The sequence below is a fragment of the Erpetoichthys calabaricus genome, chromosome 5, assembly GCF_900747795.2.
Source record: "Erpetoichthys calabaricus chromosome 5, fErpCal1.3, whole genome shotgun sequence".
Taxonomy (NCBI): domain Eukaryota; kingdom Metazoa; phylum Chordata; class Cladistia; order Polypteriformes; family Polypteridae; genus Erpetoichthys; species Erpetoichthys calabaricus.
This window is the reverse complement of record NC_041398.2, coordinates 227,505,896-227,523,340: the sequence shown is the minus strand read 5'-3', so window position 1 is coordinate 227,523,340 and position 17,445 is coordinate 227,505,896. Positions and strand designations below refer to the sequence as shown.

General features: G+C 35.9%; 1 protein-coding gene across 1 annotated transcript in view; it reads left to right on the top strand.

Annotated features, from left to right (window-relative positions):
- mtrex (Mtr4 exosome RNA helicase) overlaps window positions 1-17,445 on the top strand; it is a 100,088-nt gene that overhangs the window by 48,512 nt on the left and 34,131 nt on the right. Inside the window, exons 17-23 of the mRNA XM_028802611.2 lie at window positions 1,527-1,699; window positions 5,181-5,249; window positions 5,694-5,822; window positions 10,575-10,685; window positions 13,010-13,198; window positions 13,530-13,693; window positions 15,845-15,950. Coding sequence (XP_028658444.1) covers window positions 1,527-1,699; window positions 5,181-5,249; window positions 5,694-5,822; window positions 10,575-10,685; window positions 13,010-13,198; window positions 13,530-13,693; window positions 15,845-15,950 — 941 coding nt within the window. The remainder of the gene's footprint in view (window positions 1-1,526; window positions 1,700-5,180; window positions 5,250-5,693; window positions 5,823-10,574; window positions 10,686-13,009; window positions 13,199-13,529; window positions 13,694-15,844; window positions 15,951-17,445) is intronic.

The following is a 17,445-nucleotide window of genomic DNA, read 5'->3' as shown; positions in this document are numbered from 1 at the left end:
AACAAACATCACTGTATATCTGTAGTAATGTCCTTCTGCTTTTAATGTACACAAATCATTTGCACATAAAATGCATGCTATGGTAACAAATCACAAATGCTTATATGCTGCATAGTATATCAAACACCAAAGAGAAAGACGGTTAGTCAATCTTGAGGGTACTATTAAATAGACTTGACTCAAAATATTGATATACTTTCAATTTAAAAAAATAAGTCTCTTCTGAACTAATCTAAATCTCGCAAAAGTGTTTGCATCCACAATTTGTATACCACATGTTACAGAAAAAAATGACATGGACAAAAATATCGATACCCGTAATGTAATATTTCGTAGCACAGTCTTTGAAGTCAGTAACTGCCATCAAGCTCTTTCTAAAGCTCTATGCAAGAATTTTACACTCCTACTCACTTCTCTCTGGTTTGTTGGAGTCCTTCTGCTGTGACTTTCAGCTCTTTCCATGATGTATAGTGGAATTCAGATCAGGGCTCATAAAATGCCAATTCAGAATGGTTCAGTGTTTTCTTTTTCATCCTTCGTGGGTGCTTTTTGAGGTATGTTTCAAGCATACTATATTGTGGTAGGCTCCAGAGCTTGTTTGTGTTTCTCTTTTAGAAGTGAGGTCCTTCTGCGTGTTCTACCATGAACCCTGTTTGCATTCAGACAACAATAGATGGTTTAAATTGAAAATATTACCCTTTGAACTTAAAGGGCATCTTGGACCTGTTTTGAAGTTTCTCTTTGTTCTTTCTCCGCCATTTGAACAGTCTTTCTTTTTATCTTGATGTTGTCTTCAGTTATATGGGCCTTAAACTTCTTGATAATTTTGGCCTGAGTGGTCACGGCAACATCAGGCTCTTTGAGGATTGTCTTCTCTCCTTTACATTGACCGTACTTAGGTGTTACTGTCTTTCTTGCCTCCTCAGACAATTCTGCTTTTCATTCTCTTTCCCCTGTTTAGTGTGACACATAGCATTTGTGCAAGTCCTTTTCTCCATTTAAACTGACTGACTGATTTATTGTGAGATTAAAGATGCCTGTGATAACTAATTAAAGGCATTAGTCAGCTTGAAAGATCACTGTGAGACAATAATTTCTTAAAATTTCTAAAGGGTTCCAATACTTTTGTATCATTCGTTTATTAATGTGTTTTTTTTTTTTTGAGTAATTGAGAATTTAGTTAATTTCTCTGCCTTTTTTTATCCACTGCAAACCAAAGAAGTTTGTGTATGGATGACAAAAGATCTTTTAATTTAAGTACTTTTCAGGACTCCTGGTGCATTAATCGAATAAAATAAAATTTTGGCATCAGTTTAACATTATAGGTTTTTGTATAGTGCCAACCAGTGACAGTCAGATGAATTGTAAATTGCCTGGTTCTGTTCGTGAACATCCATCAATAGACTAAAAAGGAAAATGACACAAATAAAGTTAGCATTCTGGAGCCACCATAGCAAAGTAAATTAGAACCAAATGGTGTTATGCATTTTGTGGTATATTAACTTAACTCATGGTTTGTCTTGAAGAGGTGAAGACACTGGAGGAACAGTATAATGCCATCGAAATTCCAAATGAAGAAAGTGTAGTTACTTATTACAAGATCCGACAACAGCTGGCCAAACTTGGAAAAGAAATTGAGGAGTATATACACAAGCCGAAGTATTGTTTACCTTTTCTGCAGCCTGGTCGCCTAGTTAAGGTTTGAAACTTTTTATTTACCTGTCCTGCCATGCAGACTTAGGTTAGATGTATTAACTGCTTTCTTTTATAATGAGTTTTATTGTTCTCAGCTGGGCAATAATATTTTAGATATAAGTTACTTTTTCTTTTATATGATGAAATATCTGTATGGAAACTTGTAAATGGTATTGGCAGTTGCAACTATAGATTTAATCATGCAGTCCAGCAGTTCCTATTCTGTTTTTTCAATGGTAGTATTTCAGTTTCAACAAATCAGACATTTAATAGTTAAAATAATTCTAGTTAATGACTATTTAAGAGTTTGACTTTTCTGCACATAAAATATTTTTTTTAAAGTAACAGATGCCCATATGTCAGCCTTCATAAAGTCAGCATTTTATGATTCAAAACTGTCCCTGCTAAACTTTTTGCTTACACTATAATATATACAGTATGTATACGTAGAGAGGTATTATTCAAAAGCAAGGAGAGGTACAGATATTCTTGCACTGAATTAAATCTCCTTAACTATTGAAACTTGCTTATTTTTAATCCATAATAATCTTGTAGCACTTCTTCAAGTGTGTTTTTAAATAATTAGTTAAATTGAGGTAATTGTTTTTAAATCCACACTGTGTTTTATAATGTGCATGATACCAGGGGCCTTATTTATAATACTTGCATATGCACACAAAGGGCTTCAAAATCTGTGTACACAACTTTCCACGCAAACTTCAGGATTTATAAAAGGAAATTTGACACAAAAGCTTGCATATATTTACTGCATCTCTGACCCATCTGTATGTGAAATTTCAGTGAAACTGAGGAATTACAACACCCTTGATCAGGCATGGAAATGCAGTCAAACAAGCTAAATAATGAATCACATACAGGTGCTGGTCATAAAATTAGAATATCATGACAAAGTTGATTTATTTCAGTAATTCCATTCAAAAAGTGAAACTTGTATATTAGATTCATTCATTACACACAGACTGATGTATTTCAAATGTTTATTTCTTTTAATGTTGATGAAAGTCCCAAATTCAGTGTCTCGGAAAATTAAAATATCAATTAAGACCAATGCAAAAGAAGGATTTTTAGAAATGTTGGCCAACTGAAAGGTATGAACATGAAAAGTATGAGCATGTACAGCACTCAATATTTAGTTGGGGCTCCTTTGGCCTGGATTACTGCAGCAATGCGGCGTGGCATGGAGTCTATCAGTCTATGGCACTGCTCAGGTGTTATGAGAGCCCATGTTGCTCTGATAGTGGCCTTCAGCTCTTCTGAATTGTTGGTCTGGCGTATTGCATCTTCCTCTTCACAGTACCCCATAGATTTTCTATGGGGTTAAGGTCAGGCGAGTTTGCTGGCCAATCAAGAACAGGGATACCATGGTCCTTAAACCAGGTACTGGTAGCTTTGGCACTGTGTGCAGGTGCCAGGTCCTGTTGGAAAATGAAATCTGCATCTCCATAAAGTTCATCAGCAGCAGGAAGCATGAAGTGCTCTAAAACTTCCTGGTAGATGGTTGCGTTGACCTTGGACCTCAGAAAACACAATGGATCAACACCAACAGATGACATGGCACCCCAAACCATCACTGACCGTGGAAACTTTACACTGGACCACACGCAATGTGGATTCTGTGCCTCTCCTCTCTTCCTCCAGACTCTGGGACCTTGATTTCCAAAGGAAATGCAAAATTTACTTTCATCAGAGAACTTAACTTTGGACCACTCAGCAGCAGTCTACAGGCGAGACGCTTCTGACGCTGTCTCTTGTTCAAGAGTGGCTTGACACAAGGAGTGCGACAGCTGAAACCCATGCCTTGCATACGTCTGTGCGTGGTGGTTCTTGAAGCACTGACTCCAGCTGCAGTCCACTCTTTGTGAATCTCCCCCACATTTTTGAATGGGTTTTGTTTCACAATCCTCTCCAGGGTGCGGTTATCCCTATTGCTTGTACACTTTTTTATACCACATCTTGTCCTTCCCTTCTCCTCTCTATTATTGTGCTTGGACACAGAGCTCTGTGAACAGTCAGCCTCTTTAGCAATGACCTTTTGTGTGTTGCCCTCCTTGTGCAAGGTGTCAGTGGTCGTCTTTTGGACAACTGTCAAGTCAGCAGTCTTCCCCATGATTGTGTAGCCTACAGAACTAGACTGAGAGACCATTTAAAGGCTTTTGCAGGTGTTTTGAGTTAATTAGCTGATTAGAGTGTGGCACCAGGTGTCTTCAATATTGAACCTTTTCACAATATTCTAATTTTCCGAGATACTGAATTTGGGACTTTCATTAGTTGTCAGTTATAATCATCAACATTAAAAGAAATAAACATTTGAAATACATCAGTCTGTGTGTAATGAATGAATCTAATATACAAGTTTCACTTTTTGAATGGAATTACTGAAATAAATCAACTTTGTCGTGATATTCTAATTTTATGACCAGCACCTGTAATGTGTTGACCTGGCAAATATATTTCACATCAAAGTGATGAATATGATATACAGACTTTATTTTAGTTCCCATTTAAAAGGGTCAATTCTACGTATTTACACTGAAGAAATGATTTGGTTTTTCATCAGTTATACCGTCTCTGAGAACTGGCCGACAAGTCAGGAATATCTCCGTCAAGCTTCACTCCATCATGTCTGGCACTCTTAACGTAATCATAGCACTTTGGTGCCCTCATTAAAAAATATGAGTGAAGTAAATGAGAATGAAGCTTCTTTTGTTAACCATAAGTTGTAATAGATGATTAATGCACAAGACATCCGATGTGACTGGCAAACCTTGTGTCTTCATTGACTTGGGTCAGTCTGTGATTCATTTATTTGGGACAGAGTAGCTTTGATAGATGTGATGGGTGCTGTACATGGTAGCTGGCTTGTTGATAAAGTAACTGGCTGAATCCTTAGTGTTTTATATGGCCTGTACTATTCATTGTAACAGCAATCACATCGTTGCATATGCCAGGTGATAGTGGCTACCCGTTCAGATGATGGTGCCTTTCCTGAACCCCCAAAGTACAGAGGAGAGGCTCTATAAAGCTGCAGTGATCTTGCATTCTCAGTTATGGAGCACAACCAGATACCTTGAATGCAGGTTGCAGGGTCTTGATGTGTCAGGAGAGAGAGGCTGCTCTACTAGGCAAAAAAGTTTGGCAGCATCATAATTATTATATATGTATAAGGTTGATTAACATGTGTGTCAACATTAACAAGTTTACTATGGTTTAGAAATGGTAAATTGCATAGAAATGTGCATACAGCAGGTTTTATCAATGTGATTTTATTCGTTTTGGTGTACACCTTTTCTTATTTCTTGATTTCATTTTTTTTGTCATGCTCATATTTTCACACTTAAATCCATGCAAGTTTTATAAATGATGCCCCTGATCTTTTAAGTTTATCTATTACAATAGTCCTACTGTTTCACTGTGAACTTTGTGGACTGTGTTCTGATGTCTTCTGTGTTTATATTCTTATTTAGGTAAAAAAAGATGAAGATGACTTTGGTTGGGGAGTAGTTGTTAACTTTTCAAAAAAGTCAAATGTCAAGGTAAATGTTTTACAATGTATTGAATTATGTACATTTCTGTTTGTCTTTTGAAATGATATTTTAATATTTGTTTAGCTTTGTAGACTATATAACTTTCCAAATTCTAGTGTTCTACTTGGACAAAGTTGTGCATGTAATGAGTCTTATACATTTGTTGATTTGTTTAAAAAAATAAGAAAATCAGTCAAATTTTTAGGTAATTACCTCATTTGCCTTTGTTATATTATTAAGTCAGTAATAATTATTGCTAGGTTTCACATGTAATTTTCAAAACAAAATTTATTTTTGTCAACTGTGGTGGAATATTTGTTTTAAAAAAAAAGACTAATACTTAATATCTTACGATTTTATATTACACGCATAACTTTTGAAAACCTACAACAGGGGCTCAGAAATTGTAATGCAGAGTTTAATGTATTTAAATTTATGATATACATCACACAGGCAACCACTGGTGAATTGGACCCATTATATGTTGTGGAAGTGCTGCTACACTGCAGCAAGGAAAGTGTGAAAAATGCTGCAACAGAGGCTGCAAAGCCTGTCAAGCCAGGGGAGAAAGGAGAGATGCAGGTTTGTCATTATTTCTGATTATTTTTATTTAAATATATAAGTATGTATGTATAACCTACACATTTTTTCTTTCTTTAGCTCATGTTGATGTTGACCAGGGTGCCTACATTTTTGTGTGCTACTTTACACTGAAATTACATTTAAGACAAGAATAAAACCACCAAAAATTGCATTTCTTATATCCTTTTGCATACACAGCTCTGCACATTATTTTATTTATTTTTTTATACATTTGTGTTCAAGATTTCCACATTTTTTTATACCAGTAAAACCTTTTTGAAGTTCATACTGAAAGATTTTCTTCCAGTATGCACAATTAACTGGTGTTTTGACTGCTTCTAATAGTGGTGGATTTTGTACTGTCTGATCTTAGGACTATGAAGACACAAATGAGCAGTGAGTGGTGAAGTGAGAATTGCTAGCAAATGCATCTGTTCAGGAACAGTAACTTCTTTTGCCTCTGGAAAGAAGTCACAAACATAAGGCCTGAAAGAACACTTTTCCAGATTTCAGTAGAAGACGTAACTGAGAACTGGTAGTTGTCCATCATTGTTGCAATTTAGGGCTGGTTGGTAGACATTGATGATGGGTGAAACTATTAAGTTAAAGAGAACACTCTGTGTTTAGTGTTAGTAGGGGAGGGTCATTGACTGAAAGATGCTGGCAGGCCAAAAAGGCAGTCAGATGGAATTCCTACGCGAATGGATGCATTTTATTGTGTAGAAAGAGTGATTGTCAGAGGGCTTCTAAGAGATTTTTTGAAAACTATTTATTGACTTCCAGAAAGGCATGTGAGATATTACCAAGGTTTTTTCAGGAAGGGTGTTAAAGCCTTAACTTTAGTTTGGCTTGTTGTCATAAGGTAGAATAAGCACTTTCAGAAACCCAGTAGATATACAAACTGGAGATTGAGGAGCATGAGCAAGTTGCAGAGATGAAAGTATTATTTGGGATTGGTTTCTTTAAATTGAATGTGCTTACTGTGTTTATAGGGGTGGATGAGATTTGCCTTAAAATGGTCAATGCGCTAGGTCATGCAGAGTGTTTTAGTTTAAACATCTTTTCAGTGTTACATTTAAAGTGATATAAGTGCCTCTGAACTGTTTGGTAAGTAGATGTTATCATATTTAGAAAGGGAGAGACAAGAGTATATTGTAGTTAATGAAGTATCACACTACTTGGTCTTTGTGCAGATGGTATGATATATAAGTAAGCATGGTTTCTGACTGATGATAGTTGAATTTTGATCCAGGAGGACCAGAGTAGATTTCATCCTGTTTTGGACCAGTGAGCACACTCTTAGTCCTTGCTTAGGTATTTGTTGGCATATTCTGAGTTTGTCCATTCGGTTGGTCTGGTTCTGTAGACTGAGAGATTTGCGACCATGTAGATATTTGTGGTTTATTTTGTAGAAGGTGCTACAAGAGTATGGGTGTTTTGAGGTCCTAATTTTATGTCAGTATTTGCAGAGTAGGACTTGTTTATGAAAGTGAGATAATTCTGCTCTTGTTCTCTATTTGCTGGCAAGGTTTTAAATTTTAGGTAATAGTTGATTTGAGGACCCTTTTTCTGGGTCGCTGCTGCGGTCTTCTTGGCTTTGTGAAACCTAGAGTCTCCAGTGCACTGGAGTAGTTTGTATTTCAGATTGACATAGTTAAGCTTGTTGTCTGGAAAATAGGCAGGAAACGGCAGCCCAAAGTGGCAGAGTTAAATAAAGTATAAAGTCTTACCCAAAAATGACAGCAGAGGTTATTGTGAGTTTAAGAATCAAATCTCTGCAGCTTTCAAATGGTGTGATGGTAATTCAGGACCTACCTTATCCTAATCTTTAATTTCACTGGCCAGTTTTCATCCCCATCTTTGCTTTCATGAGTTTTGCATTAATGTCTGAAAGACAGATATTGCAAATATCAAGAATGATTTTCGTTTGTGGGGTTGCAATGCGCAATAAGACTATGGGACTGTTGCAGAAAACACCAAACACATCTTACTAGGAAAATATCCAGGAGCTGGCCAAAGTTGCATTGCTGGCAATTATTCAGAAGTGTCTGAAGGCCATTGTTTGCAATGGCGTAGCCTGTCCTGTTCAGTTCAGCGTGTTGCCATACAAAGTCTTCCCAGGACAAGATTGATGGAAAAAGAGTAAATACTGTTGTTTCATGAGGTGCTTTGACATTATCTTTGATTTTAACTATATCCACACATTTATGGTAACATTAGAACCTGTAGCATTGATGTACCATTGAAACCTTTAGTATGTACTTAAATACACTGCAATATTTTTTAAACCACACGATGGAGTGGAGATCTGTAGTATGAAAAACTAACTACTCATGCACATGTGGATGAAACATTCTGGCTGTTGCAGAAGGAGTGTTTAGACTATATTAATTTCTGATTTTGTTTTTTTTTTATCCTCATATACTTTTACCAATTCTAAGCTTCAGATTACATGATTTCAGTTCTGATGTGTGCCCTCCATTCAGAGGTAACTTTATTTAAATATTGATACCAACTAAAGTTGTGTGTTAATGTTTGTACACATGAGAACATAGTGCTCTTCAGTGAATTATTGCAATGAATCCAGGTATAATGTCATTTCCAGCTCCATGGGAACAGTTGTATTCAGGCAGAATTAATGAAAAAAACAGATAAAATATACACAGATACACCATTGAGAGTGACCATTTTGCACTTACCGCTCGTTGGTTTTTTTTTACTTTTTTTTTTTGTTTTTTTTGTTTTTTTAATTTCCTCAATTTTTTTCAATCTTAGATTTTTTTTTTGTATTCATATCTCTAATCCCCAGTATGTCATAATAAATATGCAGATCCTTAAAAAAAAAAAAAAAAGGAAAGTTTACTGCAGCCAGTTTATAATTTTGTCTTTGTACATTTTCCCCTGAATGCGGCAAGTTAAACACACTAGATTTTTCCTCCTCATTAGAAGACGTGTGATTTTGTCAAAGTCAACATTATTGAACATTAGTATTGTGCCGTGACTTCTTAAGCAATACAGTTACTAACAATAACACACACTGTCTGTGACTAAATCATATAGGAATTAATATTTTGATTGCCTATTAAATCTTGTTTATCCATTGAACGTTCTTGAAAAAGACAGATGTATTATTCTTGGTAAAGCCGTCGGCAGTGTATTTGCTTTTTTGTCCACTTCAACTGTTTAAGAGACTTCATTTGCTTCATAGCTGGTTGCATTACAGATTAACAATTTATAAATATTATGTTTTGATTAAAGTAGCATGTTTCTTATTCTACAATTTACCCAATACTTTTTTCCCAACACATCCATCTCACTTAAGCAGCAAATGCGTATACTCTGTGAAGATGCTGAAATACTGTTCTTTGGTTCCACAATTCCTGGATTTTTGTGTCACTTTTTTATCCACTTTGAAAATTCAAATGTCATTGCAGCTTTAATTTTTATGTGTTTGTTTTTTTTTTTGTTTGTTTTTTTTATTCCCTTACATGGAGTGTACCAGTTTTAGTTGATGTGTGCATCTTTTAAAAAGGAGGTTTAGCCCTGCACAATATATATGTAATGTTTGTATGGATTCTTTCTATTTTTTTTTTTCTTCAGTAAACAGTGCAGACTTGACATATGTTTCTGAATGATGTATGTTACTATTTGTGGTCTTTTAAAAATTGTTCTTGGAAGCTCATGGTTTAAGAATTTCATAGGTCTTCAGCTGTTTGCTTATTTATTTTAAAGATGACTCCCAGCTGTTCAGTAATTGCTAAAACTATACACATGTATTAAAATTTGCTATTTAAAAAGCCCTTAAAAAGGGCAATCGGTGAAAAGTGATAATTAACAGTAATCTTAAGGTAATAATGAGCAAAACTTGTAATTAAATCGTTAAAATGAAACTAATGGTAACAAACAATAAGAGCCTTGCATTTCCACCACAAAATGTCTATGATAAATCCAGTGAAGATTATTGCAGTATTAATGTACCTGTATATATTTAACTGGTTATAAAAAGCATGATAGGATTCAAGAGAAAAACACAACTTTAGGCTGTTAGTCAGAAAGGAACTCTGTGACCTAGTAAATGCAATACTGGGGAGTATTAGAATGAAAATTTAACAACCTTGTTCATCAACTGGATGTTCTGAATTATTTTTATAAATCCATTAAGCTTGTCTTTGTAGGAGGAGGTTGTTAAAATCACCTTGTTGGCTGTGTGGTTTTCACTACTTCTAATACTGTCAATTTGAGACCTGAAACAGAGTGATGTGTTTCAGTAAAATGCCATGAAATAGAAACGAAATGTTATTGTGTTAGATATTGTAGTCTTTTTTTCTTTCTTTTAACAATGTCTTTTTTCCCCAGGTAAAACACTGTTGCAATGAAGTAAAATCATGTATACTGTTACACTTTTTTATTGTGTTAACATATGCAGCTCATGAATTTAATATCATACAGCGTTACTTTACCAGTGGAGGAAGATGACCTAGGAGACACAGAAATAGTTTTAAAATACTCCCGTTGAACCTTTTAGTATATATGTGTCCTGAGAAAGCACTTTCTTTAGTAGCCATTCCTCATCTGTAGCAATTTTTCTTGGGGGAACTATCAAAAATTTTTCAAAAATTAAATCAAATTTGGAATTCTCTTGACAATTTTAATGTATATTTTATCAGCTTGAAATCTATCCTTTTAAACCCTTATCTCAGTGGTTGGTTGTTTTTTCCCCAGTTACTTTTTTTTTTCTTATTGTTTTAACAGGTGGTGCCAGTTATGCTGCATTTGCTCAGTGCAATCAGCTCTGTCAGATTATATATTCCCAAAGACCTGCGACCTTTTGACAACAGGCAAAGTGTTCTTAAATCCATTCAGGTAACAGTTTTGCAATTTTGAATGTTTCACTTAATTTATAAATTGAAAACTTATTTTGGTTAATACGTTGCTTAAAAATTATTTTTCTTCATCAAGAAATGTGTATTTTAACTATTTTGAGGTTAGTTTTTCATTAAAAATTTTTTTTTCCTCTCAAAGCATGCAAGCATACAACTAATGAATGTCTGAAATGTATAGATACCTAACCAATTGCATACATTTGTAAGTCACAATGTTTGCCATATTTTTTACACTGGTGATGGCAATTATGCCTTTTGCTGCTACAATCTGTATACAATAGTCTAGCTTGTACTCGTTAATAAAAAATTTAAAAAAAAAACGCATAATCGACCATAATTCGTTCCAAAACTCTGGTCGTAATCCGATTTGGTCGTGAACCGAAGCAATTTCCCCCATAGGATTGTATGTAAATACAATTAATCCATTCAAGACCATATGAACACGTTAAGTAAATATATATATTTTTAAAGTTTTTAAGCACAAATATAGTTAAATAATAGAATGCACAGTGTAATTGGAAATTAAATGTAAAAACATTGAATAACACTGAGAAAACCTTGAACAACAGAGAAAACTAACATTGCAAGAGTTTGCACTATACTGTAGCCTTATGACCCGATCTCTGTAAACACTTTTTGAGTTTTAAGCACAGGGTAAAAAAGGAACATTTGAACAAATCCGAACTTTATTTAAAAACCAACCATAAACCACCAAGAAAGTAACATTGCAGGAGTTCACGCTAATAGCCTTACAACCCGATCACTGTAAACACTTCTTTTTAAATGAGTTTTAAGCACGGGGGGGAAAAAAAAGAAACATTTGAAAAATCTGTAATTTAATAAACCACCAAGAAAGTAACATTGCAACAAATCACACTACGAACCACTCGCTGTAAACACTTTTTTTTTTAATAAGTTTTAAGCACAGGGAAAAAAATTAACATTTGAAAAAAGAGAAAAGTAACATTGCAACAATTCACGCTACAAACCAAAAAATGAACATTTGAATAATCCGTAATACAAAAACTAACCGTAAACCACCAAGAAAACTAACCTTACATGAGTCGAGTTCTGGCATGAAGTGAGGAGGAACTGGGTGGAGAACAATCCGGTCTTATCGCAGTTGAAGACTTGTTGCGGGATGTAGCCTTCGTCCTCCACTAATTTTGTGAAATTTTTTCATGAATTCTTTCGCTGCTTCAGCGTCGGAACCAGCAGCCTCTCCATGTCTTACCATACTATGGATGCCACTTCTCTTGTGAAACTTTTCAAACCATCCTCTACTGGCTTTAAATTCCTCACTTTCGCCACTCGTAGAAGGATAGTTTTGCAGCAAATCGGCATGAATCTTCCTGGCTTTCTCGCATAACATTGCCTCGCTTACGCTATCCCCTGCAAGTTGCTTCTTGTTCAGCCACACTAGCAACAGTTTTTCCACCTCTTCCAGCACTTGAGGCCTCTGCCTGGTAAACGCTGTAACTCCTTTTGCAACATCAGCTGCCTTAATAGATTCTTTCTGCTTTAGAATAGTCGAAATCGTAGATTTTGACTTCTTGTACTCGGTGGCAAGATCAGTAACACAAACGCCACGCTCGTACTTTTCAATAATTTCTTTCTTTACTTCAGTTTTCTGCAAAACTTTCTTCTCACCACTCTTCACATGCATAGAAGCCATGGTTAACTGCAAAAGCACACGAAATACTGTAGAGCCCAAAGAGTTCACAGGTAAAGCACGCATGTCTGACTGAGAACAATGAACAGGGAGAGGCTGAACACGTGCTTAAATACAGTAATCGGCGCGTACGAACCGGAAGGGATATTAAATAGAGCACAAAGAGTTCACAGCGAAAGCATGCACGCACATGCAAGCACGCACGTCTGACCGAGAACAATGCAGTACGTGCAGAAATTATCGGCGCACACAAACCAAAAGGGAAACTGGCTTGTTCGTATACCGAGTGTGTGGTCATGAACCGAGGCAAAAGTTTGGTGAACTTTTTGTTCGTAAACCGATTTGTACGTGTACAGAGACGTTTGTGAACCGAGGTTCCACTGTACTATAATTTTAAATTTTGTAACACATAGTCGAAGTCTTGTCATTTTAGTCCTCCTGTTTTTTTCATGACACAACTTAAGTCACATGCAGCTATATTTATTTTTATACTTCAATATTGAAACCTGAATTTAACATCAGAAGGTGTGAAGGTAATTCATTTTATAAAGTGTAAGGTTTTTGACTTTTTATAAAGTACATTTTTATCATCGTCTGCTTACTTAAAAACTTTTTCCTACTGTCTTTATAAGGAAGTCCACAAACGTTTTCCAGACGGAGTTCCACTGCTTGATCCAATTGATGATATGGGAATTAAGGACCAAGGCCTAAAGAAAGTAATTCAAAAAGTGGAAGCATTTGAACACAGAATGTATTCTCATTCTCTCCATAATGATCCAAATCTTGAATCAGTATACAATCTCTGTGAAAAGAAAGCCCAGGTAAATGATGCATTTTAAGCATTTTAAAAAATTAAAGGAAATACTGTTAAAGTAAAATCAGTAATGTCAAGGAAATGCTGTTGATGGTTTATTAGGGTATGTTATTTTGTACTTAAGCTGGTAGGTGCTGGTGTAACTGAAACTATTCAAATTTCTAACTTGGAATAATATTTAAATGTTTACCACCTTGGTAGGGAGGTTTGTACTAAAACTCATAATTTTTTAAAATAAGTTGCAGTTGTGTTCTTAGTGAACATTTCACGTGTTGTGATCCTCAAGTAATAACATTAAAACTTGTCTTGTGTATGTTAAAGTTGTATGTTTGTTTTAGATTGCAGGAGATATAAAGGCTGCAAAGCGGGAACTGAAGAAAGCCAGGACTGTTTTGCAAATGGATGAGCTCAAATGTCGAAAACGAGTTCTTAGAAGATTAGGCTTTGCAACTTCTTTAGATGTCATTGAAATGAAGGGGCGAGTTGCCTGTGAAATAAGCAGGTCTTTTTATTTTTTCTTTTTAAGTTCTTAAGTGTCAAGTCCTAAATTTCTTGTGTTCTTTTTCTGTTTGTTTCAAAACATCCATCCATCCATTTTCCAACCCGCTGAATCCGAACACAGGGTCACGGGGGTCTGCTGGAGCCAATCCCAGCCAACACAGGGCATAAGGCAGGAACCAATCCCGGGCAGGGTGCCAACCCACCGCAGTGTTTCAAAACATGTTGATACTTAATCATTTTGTAAATCATTTTATTTTTGTCTTGTGGCAATGAAATAAATATTTGGTACACCTAAGTACATTTAATATATCATCTATCTATTATAAAAAGAAATCCTGTCCATCCTGTCCTGGAAAGCAAAAAGCAAGTCTACGATACGTGATCTTCTCGTAAGACATTTTAAAGACCCGCGAGACCAAAGACACGCCCTACTTACAATCTACCCGCAAGACCAAAGACACACCCTACTTACAATCTACCCGCAAGACCAAAGACACACCCTACTTACAATCTATCAAATAGGACAATAGGCAGCAAAACATTCAGTCTTGTGAAAGATTTGAGCCCACATAGATCCAGGGCTCTCAGCGCATATAAAGCGTATAAGGTACGTTATAAATTAAATGTCGACATCTAAGAGAAGAAGAAAGCAGCGCGGAGAAAAGAGACTCAGATGTGTTAGACAGAAAAAAGAGCAAAAAAGAATAATCGAGGTGCAAATTCAGAAAATAAGGAAAGTAATTATCAGCCCGGAACAAGTGGAATTGGAAAAAAGCACGTCCAATCCGGTTACAATTGAAAGACAATGAGTAAAAGAAAGTAGAACTTCATAGACTTTTACAAACGTTGGCGCTAAACATATGCAGAGCAGGTTAGAGACTATGAAACCAGGGAAATTAGAAAGGCTCAAAAAAAAAAATCCCAGAAAAAACGGGTTAAAGGATATGAAAGTAGGAAAATTAGAAAATATAAAAAAAGAAAGTAAAGATCGCAGTAGAGCAAACAAACAAAAACTGCCTCATTTAACTATGCACCAGTCTAACTTTGGTTTTGCACAATAATTACTACACTATTGCACCTTAATTCTACTTTATTCACATAATTGTACTTATTTATTATGTTCTACTATACTGTTACCTTTCAATCAATGACTTTTTGTTAATCTAACTGATATTCCTCTGACTTTGCACAGTTTTTGATAAGCGGATCAGGATACATTTCACTGCGTGTTGTCCTGTATAACTATGCATGTGACAAATAAAGAATCTTGAGAATTTGAAAAACGGAGTTTACCGCACATACATTTATTGGTTACTTTGTTCATGTATATATATTTATCTGTCTGCTTATTTAAAAAGCTACATTTATCTCAGGAGTCAAAAACATTCTGTCTAGCCCTTGTACAAAAACCTAGACAAAAGCTGGGGTATCACCTTGGTGAAATTGTTATAAAATGTTATGTAGCGATTAAAAGTAAATGTTTTGTTATGCTGCCCTCTTGTTCAACAGTTGTGGCAGAATATTACAATCACATTGTTTTTGTTTTCCAATGTATTACTCATCTTCCCATGTTTTGTCTTAAAAAGAAAAAAAATCTGCCATTTTGTGACACACATGTTCAGTTTTTTTTTTTTTCTTCATATCTCCCCTCACTCTTGGTTATGATTTGATATTAATTACTGACCAACTGGGCCATGTTAAATTCATAACAAATGTAAGGTAATTGTTGGACAGGCATATGTCTATTTGTTAAAGTAAAATGTACTTCATGTATACAGTACCTTTATAATTTATCTGTATTAAACTTAAATATCAGTAAAGATTACTTCATAGCCTCCGTCAATGATCTCAGGTTTCAAACTTCCTCTTGGAAATATATATGAAGTATTATATGTGTTTTTAATACTTATGTTGGACTGAATATCTAAACTATAGTAGATTAGTTTGTGAGTAAGTTTGCCTTATGGTCGGGTGGTGTCCTCTTTACAGTTGACTCCTGCATTTTGCTTGGTGCTATTGGCATAGCTTCAGAGTTCTCAAAAACTACCACCCCAGGTGGTCTTGCAGGAACAAAAAATGCATGAATTATTGAAAGTCATTAATTAAAATGTGTTTTTTATCTAATGTAGCTTTGTCATATTTACTGTTTTAGTGCCGATGAGTTGCTTCTAACTGAGATGGTATTCAATGGACTTTTCAATGACCTTACTTCAGAACAAGCAACTGCTTTACTCAGCTGTTTTGTATTTCAGGAAAATGTAAGATAAAATTTTAATTATATTACCCCACTTTCCTGTCATTAAGGTTTTAAAATTGAACACTTATAAAATGATGTTTTTTGAGTTGTACCTTGACAGTTTAGCAAAAATACTATGCTCACATCCAGAACAAGACATTATTGTGTTTCTTTTTTAATTTGGAAACTTTTTTGAAATGTTCTGCATATTATTTTATTTTACTGGTAGGTTAATAAATAAAGGTGAGGTATTACTCATTCATTGATGCAGTTATCTGTTTTGGCACAATGCAAACCTCTCAATATGCTGAAATGTTTTAAATTTGTATCAGAGCTTTTACTTGGAAACCAGTCACGTAATGATGTAATCAGTATACAGTGCATCCGGAAAGTATTCACAGTGCATCACTTTTTTCACATTTTGTTATGTTCCAGCCTTATTCCAAAATGGATTAAATTAATTTTTTCCCTCAGAATTCAACACACAACACCCCATAATGACAACGTGAAAAAAAGTGTACTTGAGGTTTTTGCAAATTTGTTAAAAATAAAAAAACGGAGAAATCCCATGTACATAAGTATTCACAGCCTTTGTTCAATTCTTTGTCGATGCACCTTTGGCAGCAATTACAGCCTCAAGTCTTTTTGAATATGATGCCACAAGCTTGGCACACCTATCCTTGGCCAGTTTCGCCCATTCCTCTTTGCAGCACCTCTCAAGCTCCATCAGGTTGGATGGGAAGCGTCGGTGCACAGCCATTTTAAGATCTCTCCAGAGATGTTCAATCAGATTCAAGTCTGGGCTCTGGCTGGGCCACTCAAGGACATTCACAGAGTTGTCCTGAAGCCATTCCTTTGATATCTTGGCTGTGTGCTTAGGGTCGTTGTCCTGCTGAAAGATGAACCGTCGCCCCAGTCTGAGGTCAAGAGCGCTCTAGAGCAGGTTTTCATCCAGGATATCTCTGTACATTGCTGCAGTCATCTTTCCTTTTATCCTGACTAGTCTCCCAGTCCCTCCCGCTGAAAAACATCCCCACAGCATGATGCTGCCACCACCATGCTTCACTGTAGGGATGGTGCCAGGTTTTCCCCAAATGTGATGCCTGGCATTCACACCAAAGAGTTCAATCTTTGTCTCATCAGACCAGAGAATTTTGTTTCTCATGGTCTGAGAGTCCTTCAGGTACCTTTTGACAAACTCCAGGCGGGCTGCCATGTGCCTTTTACTAAGGAGTGGTTTCCATCTGGCCACTCTACCATACAGGCCTGATTGGTGGATTGCTGCAGAGATGGTTGCCCTTCTGGAAGGTTCTCCTCTCTCCACAGAGGACCTCTGGAGCTCTGACAGAGTGATCATCGGGTTCTTGGTCACCTTCCTGACTAAGGCCCTTCTCCCCCGATCGCTCAGTTTAGATGGCCAGCCAGCTCTAGGAAGAGTCCTGGTGGTTTCGAACTTCTTCCACTTACGGATGATGGAGGCCAATGTGCTCATTGGGACCTTCAAAGCAGCAGAAATG